This window comes from Hyaena hyaena, unplaced genomic scaffold (assembly GCF_003009895.1).
Source record: "Hyaena hyaena isolate Hyena2069 unplaced genomic scaffold, ASM300989v1 scaffold_779, whole genome shotgun sequence".
In the NCBI taxonomy this organism is placed as follows: Eukaryota; Metazoa; Chordata; class Mammalia; order Carnivora; family Hyaenidae; genus Hyaena; species Hyaena hyaena.
The window spans coordinates 589,265-605,324 of record NW_024081413.1 but is presented as its reverse complement, the minus strand read 5'-3'; the positions used below and the strand labels follow the sequence as shown (position 1 = coordinate 605,324).

The following is a 16,060-nucleotide window of genomic DNA, read 5'->3' as shown; positions in this document are numbered from 1 at the left end:
ACTTCCTTCCCCAGGTCGGGGAAGTTCTCTGCTATAATTTGTTCCAGGACTCCTTCAGCACCTTTCCCTCTCTCTTCCTCTTCTGGGATTCCTATGATACGGATATTGTTGCGTTTGACCGTATCGCTGAGCTCTCGAATTCTTCTTTCCTGTTCCTGGATGAGTTTGTCACTTTTTTTCTCAGTTTCCTCTTTTTCTATAATGGTGTCTTCTTCTAAATCACTTATTCTCCTTTCTGCCTCTTCAATCCGTGCATTGGAGGCCTCTAATTTATTATGTATCTCATTTATCGCATTTTTTAATTCTTCATGCCTATTTTTATTTTCCATTCTGCCTGTATCCATAGTTTCTTTGATGTCCCGTATGTTTTTTTCAAGCCCAGCTATTAATTTTACCATTATTATTCTAAAATCTTGTTCAGTTATGCTGCTGTTATCTGTTTTGAGCAGATCACTAGCTGTCATTTCTTCTTGGAGTTTGTTTGGAGGAGAGCTCTTTCGTTTCGTCATTTTAGTTAGCTTTCCAGCTCTAGTTGGTTTTAAAGACATGTTAATGCTCTCTGCACCTATGAGCGCTGCTATATCCAAGAAGACTCTTTGACTTTCCAAGGCCTATCCTTTCAGAGAGTGTTTTTTAAATGGTATCTCTTGTTGGGACCTTGGTTATTTTATTTTCCTATTCGTAGTGATATTTGGGACTCTCCACCTGGGTACTCTGGCTTGTTTCTTGAGGTAGCCCTGGAAAAGAAAACAGACAGACAAACACACAGGGAGCAGGAGCACACAAACGCATAGGCTAATTCAACTAACATGCAAAGTGAGTGGGAAAACGAAAAAGTTAAGAGAAAAGACGGAGGAGGGAGGGCGAATAATAAGGAGTATAAAATACATAAAAGGGTCAAAAAGGAGAAAAGAAAAGGCAAAAAGAAGAAAACCAAAGGACAAAGAACGGTTTAAAGCATATAACCGGATTTCCCAGCTACACTTAAATAGCCGTGTGTATGCAGTGCTGGTTGAAGAGCATAGAGAAAGAGAGAGAAGACAGGGCAGGAATGAGGCAAAATTGGAAATAGAATGAACAGGCAGAAGGGATAAGAAGCTTTTTTCAAAGAGGTACAGGGTAGAATATGGTTGGATAGGTGAGAGAAAGATGCTGGTATTATCCAGAGAAACTATATAGTCTAATTACTCCTGAGAGAAAGAGATGAAAATGTCGGTAGGTGTAGAATTTACCTCTATAGAATGGACTCGTTGTGATTGTTTAAGCAAGCCAGAGACCAGAGTTAATCAGGTCAGTGTTCTGGGGAAAAAAGAGAGAAAAGAGAAAGAAGAAAAAAAAAAGGAGGGGGGGAGGGCAGCTCTCAAGCCGGGATGGGTGTGGTGTGATCCAATGCCTCAGGCGGGAGCTCTGCCTTGGCGGTTGTGGGGAGGAGAGTGACGGTGCTCCAGTCCCTTCTTGAACCAAGCGCTGCACCTCGCTTTTCTGGGCGTGTAAACTCCCCGTACTGGGGGCGCAGCCAAAGTTGGTTGCACTCTTCAACCCAGACCAGTCCCAATCTCCAAATCCCAGTCCGCGCGCCCCGCTGAAATTGCCTTAGACACAGCTTCCCAGGCGTTCCCCTCAGGCAATTCCAGGTCCCCTGCTGAGCTCTGGGGGTGGAGTCAGAATTGCTGCTTCCTTCTCTGGGTTGGGCTGGCGAGCATGGGTGGGGGCTTGCCTGCCGGGTGCGCCAAGCCCGCTGGAGTGAGGAAAACCAGAACCAGGTCCGTCTATGGCTTGTCACCCGAAACACGAACTCACAGGCAAATTTCCCAGTTTTTAGCTCTTTGCCTCCCTTCTAGAGTTCCAGCCAGCCAGGAGCACGGACGCCCGGTGTCCGTGCGCACGGCTCTTTCTGGGGCCCAAGCCGCCCGGGAGGACAATGGCGGCAGGCACGCCACTACTCTGAAGTCCAGCCTGCCTGGAGCCAGCACAAAGGAGCAGTCTGTGCACTCAGCCCCCCCCCCCACCCCCCCGTGACTAGTTGGTGCGAGGGGACCTGGCATGCAGGTATTTGGCAAGTACAGTCTTTATATGCCCTGAGCGGAGGTTTTTTCCCCCCGAGCGGAGGTTTTTCTGTTTCGGACTCTCTCCTTTTCCCCTCTCACTCCCCGTAGAGGGTAGAGGGGGATCGCCTCCGACCCTGGAGTCTCCGATCCCGGCCCGATTTTATCTTCCCCGGTTCTCACTCACGTTAGAAGGCTCTCTCTGTGGATTCTGCGTCCTTTTTCTCCTAATCTCTCAGGTTTTGTAAGTTTTCCAATGGCTTCAGATCTTTTCCGTGTGATGTATGGGCGTGACTGCAAGTACGGAGCTCCTTACTTCTCCGCTATCTTGCCCCTCCTCAAATAATTGCTTTTAAATCTTCATTCTATTTTAAGCAGCGAAAATTATAAATTTATCTTATATTTCTTTTTGGCTGTGCCCCACAACTTTTACGATATGTTATCAACAACAATCAGTTTGAAATATTTTCTAACTTCTTTTGTGATTCTTTTTTAAACCAGGGATTATTTAGAAGTGGTTAATTTCCAAGTGCTTAGGGCTTTTCATGGCATCTTATTGTTATTGTTTTCCATCTTTTTTTTTTTTTTTTTTTTTACGTTTTATTTATTTCTAGGAGAGAGAGAGAGAGACAGCATGAGCAGGAGAGGGTCAGAGAGAGAGGGAGTCACAGACTGAAACAGGCTCCAGGCTCTGAGCTGGCAGTCAGCACAGAGCCCGACGCGGGGCTCGAACCCGCAAACCGCGAGATCGGACGCTCTCTATTGTTTTCCATCTTAATTCTGTTTGTTAAGAGAATATATATGATCTCTTGAAATTTATCGATACATAATTTATGATGTAGCATACACATACACACACAAAATATCCTGCCCCCATCCCCATTCCCTTTTTCCAATCCCCACCCCCACTCCCCATTAACATTATCAACTTCATTCAGAACCTGAAAGGAGCCATCTGCTGCCTATTGGGGAAGAACTTCATATTCTTCCACTCCACCTCCAGAGGAAGGCTCTTCTTCCTCTCACCACAAGGGGGAAATACTAGGAACGAAATTTCTGCTCTATCTTTCCCTTCTCCTCTCCCTTGTTTGGTTTACCGTGTAGAAAGAAGGATCACCAGGGCACCTGGGTGGCTTAGTCGGTTGAGCGTCCAACTTTTGCTTAGGTCATGATCTCGTGGTTCGTGGGTTCGAGCCCCGCGTCAGGCTCTGTGCTGACTGCCAGCTCAGAGCCTGGAGCCTATTTCAGAGTCTGTGTCTCCCTCTCTCTCTGACCCTCCCCTGCTCACGCTGTCTCTCTCTCTCTCTCTCCTAGAAATAAATAAAAAAATATTTAAAAAATATGAAAATAAGATAATTCAATACCAGGACTAGCTGTGGTGAAGTGTACAAGGATTAGTTCAAATACTTTGAGAAATTTCTGGTATTCATAAGCCACATTGGATTGGCTTTATAGAAAAACCAGAATGAAGAGGCTGCAAATCAATGTAAGTACTAGTATGGAGAATTATGAGTTAGGGAAGGAGACATTGGACAAGTTAAAGCTTGATGCAGAGGTGGGAAATATGCTCATTAAGAGATCCAGATAATACTCCAAGTTTAGAATCAGTGGAACTGATGACAAAAATTGAAAGCAACCCTTCACAAATTCATGAGGTCATTATTCTTGTATTGCCTGAACAGCTGGGTCAGTGTAGTCTTCTGTGTGTACAACATGGCTTAGGACATCAGGTCCTTATATAAAAAGATGTTGCTGATCTCCAAACCCTGTCGTTGCAGTGAGGCAAGATAGAATCAAAGTCAATTCCAAGGTAGGGTACAAGCTAGAAATGGACAAAAAGTATGCAGATGTAGCTGCACACTTCAGCATAGTATACTGTAACATCTCTGGTTCCAGGTATAAAAATAAAAAGCTTCCCGATTTCCGCAGAAAAAAAGAGAACTTGGTACACCTTTCATTCTCCTCTTAAGAACCAGAGGGGGAATTCTACCTATTAGTTCACTGCAACACAATGACCTACAGAGTCTTACAACCAGGGAACAGGAGCTGTGACCTTCACAGCCTCTGAGGAAACTGCCACCACCTACCTAAACCAATAAGTCTCATCAATGAATAGTCAGATAAAAGAATCTACAGACAGCTAAAGAACTCTGGTCTCGTGAAAAAGAAGGATGATGCTAAACAAGCAGAAAATCTAATCCATTACAGATAAGAGTGAAAGTAGGGAAAAAACATTTATAATATATATAATAATATTTTAAATGTCCTTTTTTGAAAAAAAAAAGTGTATTTGTTTGAAAGAGACAGAGACAATGTGAGTGGGGGAGAGGCTGTGCTGACAGCACAGAGCCTACATGGGATTTGGGGGTAGCTGAGTGGCTCAGTTGGTTAAGCATCCAACTTCAGCTCAGGTCATGATCTCTCAGCTCATGGGTTTGAGCCCCAAGTCGGGCTCTGTGCTGACAGATGGGGCAATTGAAAGCCTGGAACTTTGGATCCCATGCCTCCCTCTCTCTTTGCTCCTCCCCCATTCACACTCTATCTCTGTCTCTGTCTCAGTCTCTCTCTCTCTCAAAAATAAATAAACATTAAAAAAAACAGTTCTCCAAAATATAGTAGGGGGTTTAACCTACTAAGCAAGTTTGTGTCTCAGGTTTAAGTCAGGGTTGGTGGCCAGGAGAGCATCAAGAAAACAGTCTCTTCTACAGTGTTGCTCTGCCATCTTCAGCACGTATTTCCATCTTGTGATCCAAGAAGCTCTTCAGATCCCATCATACCCACATCCCAAGCACCCACAAATAGTGTAAATGAGAGAAGACAAACTACTATCTTGAATAACCTTCTTAAACTAAGTACCTCTAGAACCAACATGGTTGTTTTCCAGTGAATGGGATACAACATACACCAAGCCTGGGCTTCCTCAGGACAGCTCACCAGAGTTCAAGTCCTGGTCCGACAACCAACGTGATGAGAATATGTAATTGTTCCTACAATAAGAACTCCTACAACTCCTCCCTAATTTACCCCTGTGTACCCACCAAACTGAAGACTTCATACTCAGTCTCTGTACCTGAAAACTATTTATTTGGGGTGAAATTTACCAAGAAAGGGGAAATTGGAACACGAACTCATCCATTCCTCACTTTTGACCACCACGGAGTCCATTGACACCAGCGCATCCTACCTCAAGGAAGCAGTGACTTGCTTCTTCCAGCACTGAACAAAATGTGCTACTTTTTAGGACCACAAAAGAGGTAAGCCAGATTTTAGAGCAACATTCAACAAACAGGATGCAACACATCAATTGTGACAAACCTCTTGTAAGATTTACCTAGTTTCTGTTACCAGAAAGATGGAGGTGGGGATCTAATTGACATCATTCCCTATCCACATTTCAGAAAGAGAAATTTCTTCTTTCAAATAGCATAAGTAGTTCTATATTTATTAATAAATGTAATAGCAATCTATATTTATAATACAAATTTACACACACCAGCCTCTAGCACATGCTATGGTTATTAGATAATAATAATTACATGGTTACTTTTGCTCTGTTAAATTAATACTCATAAAACATACATATATTCAGTAATTGGTCTTATTCTCTCTTTATCCTAAGTAAAAAGTATAAATGAATTAAAATATAATAAATACAAAATATAAATAGACGTTTTTAAAAAAGAAATCCATTATATACATATATGTTTATATTTTTAAAATAGGGGTTGGGAGACACCTGGATGGCTCAGTCAGTTAAGCGCCAACTTTGGATGAGGTCATGATCTTGTAGTTTGTGAGTTCCAGCCACCACATCTGGCTCTGTGCTGACAGCCTGGAGGCTGCTTCAGATTCTCTGTTTCCCTCTCTCTGCCCTCTCTTGCACTCTCTCTCTCTCTCTCTCAAAAATAAATAAACATTTAAAGATTTGTTTTAATAAAATAAAAAATAAAAATAGAGGTCATAACATATTTTTTATAGAGCCTATTACAGTATCTGTCCTTCATAGGTCTGTTTTAAATGAATGAGTAACATATTGTAATAAAAGTGTTTTCTCACATAGTGGACATCTCAAAGGCTTTGAGAGACTATCTCTTACTACAAAGGAAACCATGCCCTAGAGCTTCAGCTTTTTGAAAGTTTGATGACACTTTAAAACTAAAATCAGACAAAGGTTTGAACTTCCCATTCCCTTACTAGATGATGTTCCACAATCATTGGGACAAGGCAGAAAAAAATGCATGTCTGGAGCTATCATCTATAGCCCTTATCTCCAAGTCCCTCACCACAAGGAGTAGATATATATTAGGATCAAGAGTAAAAAAAAAGATGGGGAAAATAATCACAAATCCTGCTATCCAGGTAACCAAATCAGAGATGGAGCCAAGTGCTCAGGAATGTTCTTTGCCATGAGATAGCAGGACTGAAAGCACCTTTCACTCTGCAATGGTCTCTATCCACATAGCCTAATCCAGCTATGGGCTCCTGGATGTACCTTCGGCTTGAGCCTCAGGAAACAATAACTGGGATGTGTTCAGAGCCATCCTTTTAGGGAGAATACCGTGAGTACTCGCTGGCGGACCTGCCGAGTCTTCACCCCATAGACAAGAGGATTGAGCGCAGGTGGCACAAGGAGGTAGAGTGTGGCCAGAAGAACATGGATATGATGGGGTACATGGTGGCCAAAGCGGTGAGTGAGGAAGGAGAATATTCCAGGAACATAGAAGATCAGGATGACACAAACGTGAGACCCACATGTGCTAAAGGCCTTATGTCGGGCTTCACCCCCTGGTAATTTCAGCACTGTCTGGAGGATGAGGGCATAGGAAACACCAATGGCCACGACATCGAGCCCAACCACAAGCAGGGCCACTGCCAACCCATAAGCTCGGTTCACTGTGGTTTCTGAGCAGGCAAGTTTCACCACAGCCATATGTTCACAATAGGCATGGCCTATGACAGTGGTCTGGCAGAAGATGAGTCTCCTCAACAAGATAGGGAAGGGGAGGAGGAGGAGTAACCCCCGTACCAGCACTGCCATTCCAATGCGCCCTATGATCCCTGGATGCAAGATGGTGGAATGGTGCAGAGGGTGACAAATGGCTACATAGCGATCCAGAGCCATGGCCACAAGTACACCTGACTCCATGGAAGAGAACGCATGGATGAAGAACATTTGGGTCAGGCAGATGGTGTACCCAATCTCATGGGCATGAACCAGGAGCACTGCAAGGGTTTTGGGTGCAGTGGAGGATGCCAAAACCAGGTCAATGCCAGACAGCATGGCCAGAAAGAGGTACATAGGCTGGTGCAAGGATGGGTCGGCCCAGATGATGAAGATGATGGTAACATTGCCCATTACAGCAAGGAGGTAAAGGACACATAGCGGCAATGCTATCCAGTGCTGGCTTTCCTCTAAACCAGGGATGCCCATCAGGAAAAAAGAAGGCTGCAGCAGCCTCCAGCTGGAATTAAGGGACATCATCAATAGCTTAGCGAAGGAAGAGAAAAAAGCAACCAAAATTATTTTTCCATTGCTGGGGGGTTATCACAGTGTCTACCTCTGGCAACCACCTTCATGAGAAGAAAGAACCTGAAAGTGAAACACAAAAGAATAAAGTGAGATACAAAGAAGAGAATTCCCTGTTCTTGAGATAATGTCTTTAAGGTGAGACATCCACATGCCTGAATTAAGATAGATCTAGTTTCATTTACAGATAAGAGTAATCATGCTGCTTTTAGAGAGATGTTTACACTGCCATTCAATGACTTCTAATTTGGAATGTCCACTTGAATGGATCCTCTGTATCGCCTCTTGTCATTACTAGACATGATAAATGCATCTGTTATTTTTTTTTAAGTATTTTCCCTCAGTTTCCGTGACACAGCACTCTACTGTGTTCCTCCTATGTCCTGCACCCCACCACCTTCTCCATCTCTCTCTCCATTATACGTCATTGATTTCAGGACTTCATCCTTTCCTCCCATCCCAGTTCTGTACATTTTCTCTGACTGAGTTCATCCTTTTACAATATTTTAAACTACTTATATAGTCTAATTTCTTTGAAATCTAGATTACTAATTCAAATACATTTCTGAAATACAAATTCATTTTCCATTTACCTATACCTAAAAGTCTATAGCACATGCTCAATATATTCAAGACTGAATTAACTTGTTTTTTCTTCCTAAATACACTCTACCTCCTTTATCTTCTCTCTGTATAATCACTATATCTACCCACACAGTGTAGAAACTTTAAATGATTCTTATTTATTTTCATATCTCCTTTTATTTTGTCACCATTCCTGTTGACTACATTTTAACCCCTTTTGATCCACTCATTCTTCTCAACCCCTAGAGTCACTGCCTACTGCATAGTCCTAACTTTTATCACTTGGGTTATTTCCTTAGATCCTCTGGCCTACCATTAACCCTTTCTTTCACACTTCATTCTCAAGGCAGGGGATTATAAAATACATCTGAAATTCAAAAGTCATCATATCACTTGAGTTTAAAATTCTTTAGTCCATTTAAATCTATGGAATAATATCATAACTGACTGGCAAGCAATGTTTTCAAAGGCTATATTTTGTATTACTTTGACTTATACTTAGCACATTTCCATATAGATGTTTTGCTTGAACTATTCCAATATTGGAATTATATGAATACCCCAATGTATTATTTTTTTTAATTTTTATTTCTAGGAGAGAGAGAGAGAGGGAGAGACAGCGTGAGCAGGGGAGGGTCAGAGAGAGAGGGAGACACAGACTCTGAAACAGGCTCCAGGCTCTGAGCTGGCAGTCAGCACAGAGCCCGACCTGGGGCTCGAACCCACGAACCGTGAGATCATGACCTAAGCGAAAGTCGGACACTTAACTGACTAAGCCACCCAGGCGCCCCGCCCCAATGTATTATAAATGTACCATTTATGTATTCTTTCCTCCTCTTTTACCTGAATTGGTCTTTCTTATCCTTCAAAATTCAGAGTCTATTGGCTACTGTCTTTTAGAAGGACTCATTAGCTGTATTAGGAACACACTAATCATGTCAGGAGCACTTTGTTTTGTGATCTTCTTATTTTCATCCACAATTTTCTGTTTTACCTAATTATAGAAATCGTTTCAGTTTCTTCATGGTTTGTCTCAAGTAAAGGAAAATTTCTCATTAAACTTCATAATTATAAGCTAGCTGGTAGAGGCTTCACAGTACAGTGGGATAAACACAAGCTTTGTGGGCAGATAACTAGGTTTAAATTCTGCCCCTTTCATATTCTACAAATGAAACCATGGCAGGATACTTAAACTATCTGAGTATAGATTGCTTCATCTGATGGTAGAGCAAATAACATAAATCTTACTGGTTTATTAGAAATATTTATTAAATGATATGTATAAAGTTCAGGTATATGGGTTTTTCTATGAGTAATGCACAAATTTATACCCAGTTCTGTAATCTTACCATGAGAAACACATCCATTCTTGATACTTCCCCAAGGTAGGGCCAGTGACTGTGAATAAGACATTGGGCAGGCAAGATGTTATTACCAATTGTCAGCTCCCAGAAGACACACAGACACCTCTGGAAAGAGCCAAAGTTAGCATCCATATTGCCTGGGGACACACAGAGCTAATTCATCTACCCCAGGGATAGCTGGTTGGGCAGAGAGGCAGAGCAGGGAGTGGCCCATGCATCTGATCAGGTGGTCCATCTGTCCAGTGTTGGACATCACTACCTTGATGTCTGCCATAGGCAGCTTCATTCTCACTGAACTAGGAAAAGCCCACATTTCACTATAAGCTCAGGTTTCTCATTCTCACAGGTCAGACTCAGAGCACTAAATTCTTTGGTAGTGAAACATGTTCATTCTTCCCATCTGCTGAGAGTGTTGGCTCCTAAAAGCTCACAATTGAATCACTCTCCCTTGGACAAAAAGTTGACTCATTCAAGATTACTTTTCCTTTCTGAGAGCAGCTCTCACCCAATGACCAGTCTAAGTACAAATACAAAGACCTGAACCTCTCTTTTTTGAAACAATATTGAAGGACCATCTCAGCCCAAGAGTGGCCCCATGGAATCAACTCAGGCAACTGGAGTAAGAGGATCATAGTTTAACTTCTTCCTATTTTCTGTCCTGTTTCCTTCATTCCCCGACTGATGTCACTCCCAAGTATACTTCACAATAAGTTTCCTGTATGCAAATTTCTGCCTCAGTTTCTGTTTCTAGAGGATCCAACCTAAGTTAAATGCCACCTGTCTCAGGTGACTTAAGCATTCTGCCTTTCTTCTGAGAGACTGTGACAGGTCCATGAATATCAACTCCAATATCATGGCAAGTATGAGGAAAATATTGATTCTCAGAGTTCCTAATCAGATGGCTAAGAGTTCCTTTATCATATCTCCTAATATCAAGCAGACCCTTCCCTTGGCCCATCTCTGATAAAGCAGTTATAGTCCACCTCAGTGACCAAATTCTCCTTTGGAATAATGCTTCATCAATTGTACAGCCCTTCCATTCGTCCAGTCAACAGTATTTAATTCATAGCTGGTTCAAAGCCTCATTTATTCATTCAGCCATCCTGTAGGTATTAAATATCTACCAAACCCATATGCTCTACTAGATGTTAAACAAAACAAAACAATTAATATGATAAACAATTCTTATCATCATGGCTCATGGCAGAGTATACATTATATATATGATCACAGAAGCCTAAGAGTTATAAATTAAATTATAAGGGTTATAAATTAAAACTACAGTATGACAATTATGTAACACTCTTATTATATGAACTTCTCATTCTAGGAAGTGCATAAAAGCCCTCCTAACTCAAGTTAGTGAGCAGAAGAATGGGTTAAAATTGTAGGTAGTTGTGAGAGTACACTGAGGATACAGAACTTCTGAGGCAAGAGGGAATAGAGATTAATTTTGTCAAAGACTTGGAAGAATCATTAAATTGGGAATGTAGTACCCAGGAACCGAGCCTGGTGAATAAGCAGGAACAATAGTAGCATGTTTTAGGCCACGTTAAAGAACAGTGGAAAGTGAAGATCATGAAGATTTCAAGCACAAGATTAAGACACAATCAGAATCTCAATATCATGCTAGGAGTATGTCTACGAACAGGTAAAGCACAGACGCTCCACACATGTGTTGGAGACACAGTGATCTCCAGAAAGATTCAAGGATATGTTGTGAAAATGGGTAAATGAGATAGGGATCTTTGGGAGAAGAAGTCAAGAATATGAAAATGTAGACTGTTCAATGGGTCATTCACATGAATGCTGGAGTCTCACACCAGGGTAATGGGAGGTCAAAAAATAGGGAAAACATTAATTTAGTCATCATTTAATGAAGAAGAGCAACAAGGAGAGATACCAGCAACTGGAAGTGGTGGAGAATGATCTACATGAATGACATGAAGAGCAGAAGCACCAATCCATGCTTGTTAGTTTGCTAGTCTGTTTTTCCAGGGGAAAAAAGTCCTAAAAATTCCCTTGGGGAACAAGAGCAGTGAACACACCACCAAACCAGAGTAGGAGAAGTGTTAGAAAATGTATGGTCCTCACTTAGTAGAAAGTATAAAATTTTTGTCAGGAAAAAAAAATGGATATAATTAGAGCTCCAGCTTCGTATATATTTTGTAAACATCAAATGAGAGACTTTATGTGAAATTTTTTTTTTCTCAATGATTCAAGGTACCATGGAGTAAGAGCTGACCAACAGGACCTGCTCATATCAGCAAGATTTTATACTGATACAACATATTCATACGAATATTGTTTAAAATGAGTTTAGTCAAAGCACATAGAGAACTCTATACCCATTGGTAATAAATGTCACTCATCTTCCCACTAAGGAATCTTCCTCTGCAATCCTATAGCTACTGTGCATCTCCATGAAGCAGGGATAGGAGAAGAGTGAGGCTTCCACTTTTTTCTTTTTCTTTGAAGAGCTGTCTTCTTGAGGTTAGTGGGAGGTTTTTGGCATTTTTTATTGTGATAAAATATATTTAACATAATATTTATCATTTTAGCCATTTTTTAGTTACACACTCAGTGCCAGTAGGTACATCCACAATATTGTATAGCCATTACCGGTATCTATTCCAGAATTTTAACATCATCTAAACAAAAGCTCTGTACCTGTTTAACAATTTCCATCCCTCTCTCCTTTAAGCCCTTGGCAACCTCTATGCTACTTATGTCTCTATGAATTTGCCTATTCTAGGTACTTAATATAAGAGGAGTCACACAATATTTGTTATTTTGTGTTTGGCTTATTTCACTTAGTATAATGTTTAAGGTTCATCAATGTTGTTAGCATGTCTTAGAATTTCATTTCTTTTAAGGCTGAACACTGATGTACGTACACTACATTTTTTAAAATGCTTTACTTATTTCTGAGAAAGAGAGAGAGAGAGAGAAAGAGAGAGAGAGAGAGAAAGAGAGAGAGAGAGAGCATGAGTAGGGGAAGGTCAGAAAGAGAAGGAGACACAAAATCTGAAGCAGGCTACAGACTCTGAGCTAGCTGTCAGCACAGAGCCCAATGCAGGGCTCAAAACCATGAACCATGAGATCATGACCTGAGCCGAAGTCAGAGGCTTAACCAACTGAGCTACCCAGGCGCTCCTGTATACTACATTTTTGTTAATCCAGCCATTAGCCAATAAACATATAGGTTGTTTTCACCTTTAAGCTACTGTGAATTAATGCTTCTGTGCTATCTTCTTACTAGCAATGAAGATTAATATTTGACTGAGGAAACATGAGATCATTGAGTATGGCATAGAGAAGAAGCCATTTAGGAGAAAGACTGAAGCAGACTCCCATTAGGTACCATAAGTTTAACCCTAACCCTCCATCTACCCACTCGACAACTCAGGCCCATACCTGGTCATTCATAGCACCTCTAACCTGACCCAACCTATGTCCTTTTCTTGCCCCTCCCTCATTTCCCATTGAGAATTAATCTGTGACTTGGAACCAACGTCTACCACAGCACTATCACATTTTATCATAGTTTCTATATTTTCAAGTTTATTTTGTCATCATACCCCAAGAGCCTGGTAAATACTCAGCATGAGGAAAGCAATAATGAAGAAAAGAAGAGCAAATGAAGATAAGAAGAAGACAAATTCTATTTTTCTGCTTGTTCTATGTTTATACACAGCAGTGAGGTTGCCTTATTAAGAATAATCACATTCTCCAGTGCATCTGCACAGTGTTCAAAATATCACAAGTTTAAATTTTTAAAAAATGAAATAACATTTGATAGTTAAGGTAGTGTTAATCACAGTGATAGCAGTAAAGACATTAGTGTTAATAGTGATTATGACTGCAAAAAAAGCAATTATGATTGCAATGCTAGTTTTGTGACAACATATTTAATTTCTTCAGTAAAAAGTTACTGAGTGCCTACCACATCACACTTTGAGATTTATGTATTCTTTTAATCCAAAATACACATATGTCAATATGATCAATGAAGAAACATGCTATAATGATACAATCCATTAAAATAATAAAATTCATTTATTGAGAAAACATTTATTGAGTGCCTATCATATGCCAGTACTATGTTAAGGATACAAAGCAATTCACCATTTAGTAAAGATGGGGGACAGAGATCATATATATATATATATGTGATATATATATATGATGTATATACATACAATTGTGATATATAATGAAAAAAATATACATGGAATTTTGAGTTCATAAAGTAAGTGACCTGGTCTATTGTATAAAACCTTCTTCAAAGAGGTGAGGTTTGGACTGAAGTTCAAGATGAGTAGGAATAGCAAGGATAAAGACAGGGAGTACATTCCCATTAGGAAGAGCCCAGACTACCCATGGATGGAGGAAGCACAGACACTTGGGAAACTAAAAAGGAGACTTATGTATATTATATAACATACAGCCAACATTACATATATTGCAAGGATACATAAATACTTAGGAACATACAACAAACATATAACAGTGAGTGCCAATACTAGGAACTAGAAGAGAATGGCCCAAAGAATTAGGAATCAAGACAGAAAATAAAGAATTAGAACAATAATTATTGTGTGCAATAAACTTTAACTCAAGGCTCTGCACCTAAGACTAAAAATGAAGAAATGAAACAACAATTATCATTATTCTCAGAGATTAAAAAAACATAATACTATAGAAGTCATAGAGGGTCGTCCATCTCAGTAACAGAATGAAAGCACATGGACTAAAAGCACTTCCAGAATCAGATGGAACATGAATATTTTAAAGAGTTTCTCTCAAGAACCTGAAACTCTAAAGAAGCTCCAGTTTGCCACCCTTATTTCTGTGATGCCAAAATTATACTGAAGGCCTATCTAGTTCCACAGACTGTCTGTGTCAGTATCATGATGGGAAGTGGCCCATGTTCTCATATGTACAAATAGGCACCCAGTTCATCTCTCCCTGATCTCTTAAGTTGCTTGATCCAGGTCCATAGATTTTTTAATTGTTTCTTAATTCCTTGATTCATTTATCTTGTCAACACAAGTAAATCACAAACTCTTAGAATAAAGACATCCAAAAATTACTTTCTTGAGATAGCTCGTCTTCCAAGCCAATATCTAAATACTATATAGACCTCAGAAGAGATTCCAAACACTCAAGAAAACTTCATTTTTCTCTTGACTGTCCCACCAGGTAAATGATCTGGGCCGTGGGGCTCCCATTCCACAGGGAAAGACCACCCTTGACCTTGAGGTCCAGCTCATGAGAATTGCACTCAGGTGGGATCAATCTGCTTGGGCTTCATCATTTTAAGCAGCTGCTCCCGGATCTGCTTGGTCTTGACCCCATAGACAATGGGGTCCAGTGCAGGGGGAAAGAGTAAGTAGAGACTGGCAAGGATAACCTTAGCAGCAGATGCTGTGGGTGGGCCAAAGCGCTGCATGACCACAGAAAGAAAGCCTGGTCCATAGAAGAAGAGGATGACACAGACGTGAGCCGTACATGTGCTGCCAGCTTTAGCACGTGCCTCAGGTGAAGGAAAATGAATCACAGTCCTCACAATCTGCCCATAGGAGTAGGCAATAAAGGCAACATCCCCCACAGCAAGAAAGATCGCCACAGCAAAGGCATAGAGGTTATCCACAGTGGTGGCCCCACAGGCGAGCTTCACTACTGCCATATGCTCACAGTAGGTATAGGCAATCATGTGAGAGCCACAGTAGGGCAGCCGACGGGCCAAGCTTGGAAAGGAGATGGTCAATCCCACACCTCGCAGCACTACCAGGCCTCCAATCTTGGCAACAACAACCGGGGTAAGAATGCTTGCATAATGTAGTGGGTTACAAATGGCCACAAAGCGGTCCACGGCCATGGCCACCAGTACTCCTGACTCCATAGCAGAGAATGCATGGATGAAGAACATCTGTAAAAGACAGGAGTGGGAGCTGATAGCTGTAGCACCAAACCAGAAGATGGCCAGCATCTTGGGCAGAGTAGAGAGGGAGAGAACCAGGTCAACAAAGGAGAGCATAGCAAGAAAGAAAAACATGGGCTGGTGAAGGCTGCGCTCAGTCTGGATCAGAAAAAGCAGGACACCATTCCCAGTCACTGCCAGGAAGAACATGAAGCAAAAGGGAAGTGAGATCCAAATGTGGGCAGCAGTCAGTCCTGGGATGCCAGCCAGGAAGAAAGTATGTGGGAAGTGATGAGAATTATTGGAAAGAATTGTGGTGATCATCTCACTTAGAAGAGTGAAGGGCTACTACAAAGAAAGGAAGCAGGTTAAAGTCAGTGATGTGGATATTGGGAGCTCAAGATCTATGATCTCACTAACAACACCATCACCATCACTTTTCCCCCATAAGTCTCAGTAAACAGTCAAAAATGATTTTCAGTTTAGTTAATATTTTTGCAAGAACCTCAAACACAGAGGAGGCAAATCAGCTAGGTCCAGAGGGAAATGCACAGGACAAGAAGTTCAGAAACCAGTTTCCAGAATTTGATACCCTAATATATTCTATAACCTG

General features: G+C 41.1%; 2 protein-coding genes across 2 annotated transcripts; both read right to left on the bottom strand.

Annotated features, from left to right (window-relative positions):
* Window positions 1-6,576: 6,576 nt before the first annotated feature.
* On the bottom strand, window positions 6,577-7,563 carry LOC120221470 (olfactory receptor 52L1). The gene has a single exon (XM_039218868.1). It carries the CDS (start codon window positions 7,525-7,527, stop codon window positions 6,577-6,579), a length of 951 nt encoding a protein of 316 aa, XP_039074799.1. The 5' UTR covers window positions 7,528-7,563.
* Window positions 7,564-14,808: 7,245 nt separating this feature from the next.
* LOC120221436 (olfactory receptor 52K1-like) lies at window positions 14,809-15,771 on the bottom strand. The gene has a single exon (XM_039218826.1). The coding sequence runs from the start codon at window positions 15,769-15,771 to the stop codon at window positions 14,809-14,811; it is 963 nt and encodes a 320-aa protein (XP_039074757.1).
* Between the last annotated feature and the right edge of the window lie 289 nt (window positions 15,772-16,060).